General features: G+C 35.7%; 1 protein-coding gene across 1 annotated transcript; it reads left to right on the plus strand.

Annotated features, from left to right (window-relative positions):
* The first annotated feature begins 629 nt into the window (after positions 1–629).
* On the plus strand, positions 630–1,466 carry LOC103519703. Its single transcript, XM_008484793.1, has one exon. It carries the CDS (start codon positions 630–632, stop codon positions 1,464–1,466), a length of 837 nt encoding a protein of 278 aa, XP_008483015.1.
* Positions 1,467–2,011: the final 545 nt, after the last annotated feature.

The raw sequence follows: 2,011 nt of genomic DNA on the forward strand, positions 1-2,011 counted from the left end.
GGTGTCAAGGGGAGTTCTTCAGACCTAGATTTTTGCTCAGAAGCTCATTCATCTTTCTGCACTTTCAGACTAGCGAAGGTTCTCTACTGCTCCCTCTCTCCTCCTGTGATATCTCCAAAATATTTCAACATGATTTTTTTTTTTTTTTTTTTTTTCAACAAGAGGTTTCCATTAGAGTGCTTTAAGATGCACCAAGAAGTCTGTTTCCTATGAACTTTTTCACGAGAAATCAATTGGTGAACATGAAGGGTTCTAGGAATGATGGTCACAAATATTGCGCTGTAACAAGCCAATATCAAAAAATTTCAAAGTTATATCTTGACTGTAACGCATATGCAAAAAATTGCAAATTTTTTTGGCTGGATTTCTAGTGAATTTTGTTGTGCGTATAGATAAATTGTGAAGTGTGTGAATAGTTTTTTAAAAATAATAATTAATTTTTAACAGTTTTCTTTCGATATGAATTGTGAACATTGGTTATAGTTGAAAAGCAGGAGGAGACTCTGCGCGAGGGACTGCACAACGCTTACTCGCAAATGGAGTGTGATCGTTGTAAAGAAACATCGCGGAGACTGAGATGATCTATCTGTCATCTCTGTAGACTTGGTTTTGATTAACTCCTGCGCGGCATGTCATTGGCGAACTTTCAAGAACTGGGAGCGAGAAAAAATACCTGGAAGTGCATCAATTGTAAACAAAATAGAGAAGTGAAGAAAAAGACTGATGATGAAGAGGATGATGTTACTGCAAAGGGGACTTCTAATGGAGGAGATCAGTATGGTGTGCTGAAAGGTCTGTTTGATGACTTCAAGAAGACTATCTCAGACCAAATCAAGGATGTTGAAAATGGTCTGAATTTTCAGTCGGAACAGATTGCTGATGTGCTAAAAAACTTTGGTGATATGAATACAACATTTGCGAAGATGCAAGCCAGACAGGAGGAAATACTAAAAGAAAATCAAACGCTTAAGAACAAAGTGAAGAAACTAGAAGATAAAGTATTGGATTTAGAACAAAAGTATTTGGATCACAATTTGGAGGTGATGGGAGTGCCGGAGACCATGACGGATGAAAGCAAGATCATGGAAGCGCTTTGTAGTGTGGCAAAGGTAGCGGTACCGCAACGTTCTAGATACACTCTGAAGCGTTCGTTGGTCGGACCACCGGGAAAACCAAAGGCAATCATCATGTCCTTTGAATCCAAGTATGAACGAGACTCAATTCTGAAGGCGTGTAAGAAATGCAAGCCCAAAGGTCTGGATCTGACCAAAAATGCAACGGATGTTCAACCGGTATACGTCAATGAACAGTTGACGCCACAGAGGAAGGAGTTGTTCTTCAAAGCGATGCAAATCAAGAGGGAAAAGAAGTATTTATTCCTGTGGGTGCAAGAAGGAAAAATATTATTGAAGAAGAATGAAAACTCCAGAGTTGTGAGAATTGAAAGTATTGAAGATATGAATTAAAATGTCTGATAACTTTGTATTGTTACCTATTACTGTAAGATTGTTTTTCTTTGTATGGGTTCTAGAATATTAGATTTTCAAAATATGGTTCAAACTGATAAAGTAAAGTTTTTAAAATTTAAAGATATGGAAGATTGTGAAAAACACTGGTCGTCATTCACAAGCAATAAATTAAATGTAATGCATATTAATATTAGAAGTATTTGTAAACACTGGAATACCTTACAGGTTTATTTAAGTGGAGTATTAAAATGGTTAGATGTAGTTGTTTTAACTGAACTTAATTGTACAGACAATGAAATAGGATTGTATTCCATTCCTGATTTTGAAACTTTCCATAGATGTAGACCAAAGGGAAATGGAGGTGGAATCGCAGCTTATGTGCACAAAAGTTATGACGTAGACAAATTATTTTACAATTTGGAAGAGTGTGAACACTTGTTTTTAAGAATCAAAAACTTAGACAACAATAATGAATTTTTATTAAGTTGTATGTATAGAGCTCCTGATAAAAACAAAGAAGTCTTTATTCAACAATTAAATGT

The sequence above is a fragment of the Diaphorina citri genome, unplaced genomic scaffold (assembly GCF_000475195.1).
Source record: "Diaphorina citri unplaced genomic scaffold, Diaci psyllid genome assembly version 1.1 scaffold2894, whole genome shotgun sequence".
Taxonomy (NCBI): Eukaryota; Metazoa; Arthropoda; class Insecta; order Hemiptera; family Psyllidae; genus Diaphorina; species Diaphorina citri.

Excerpts from the sequence above, each read along its gene's own strand:
- LOC103519703 (XM_008484793.1), top strand. The coding sequence starts at position 630 with ATGTCATTGGCGAACTTTCAAGAACTGGGAGCGAGAAAAAATACCTGG.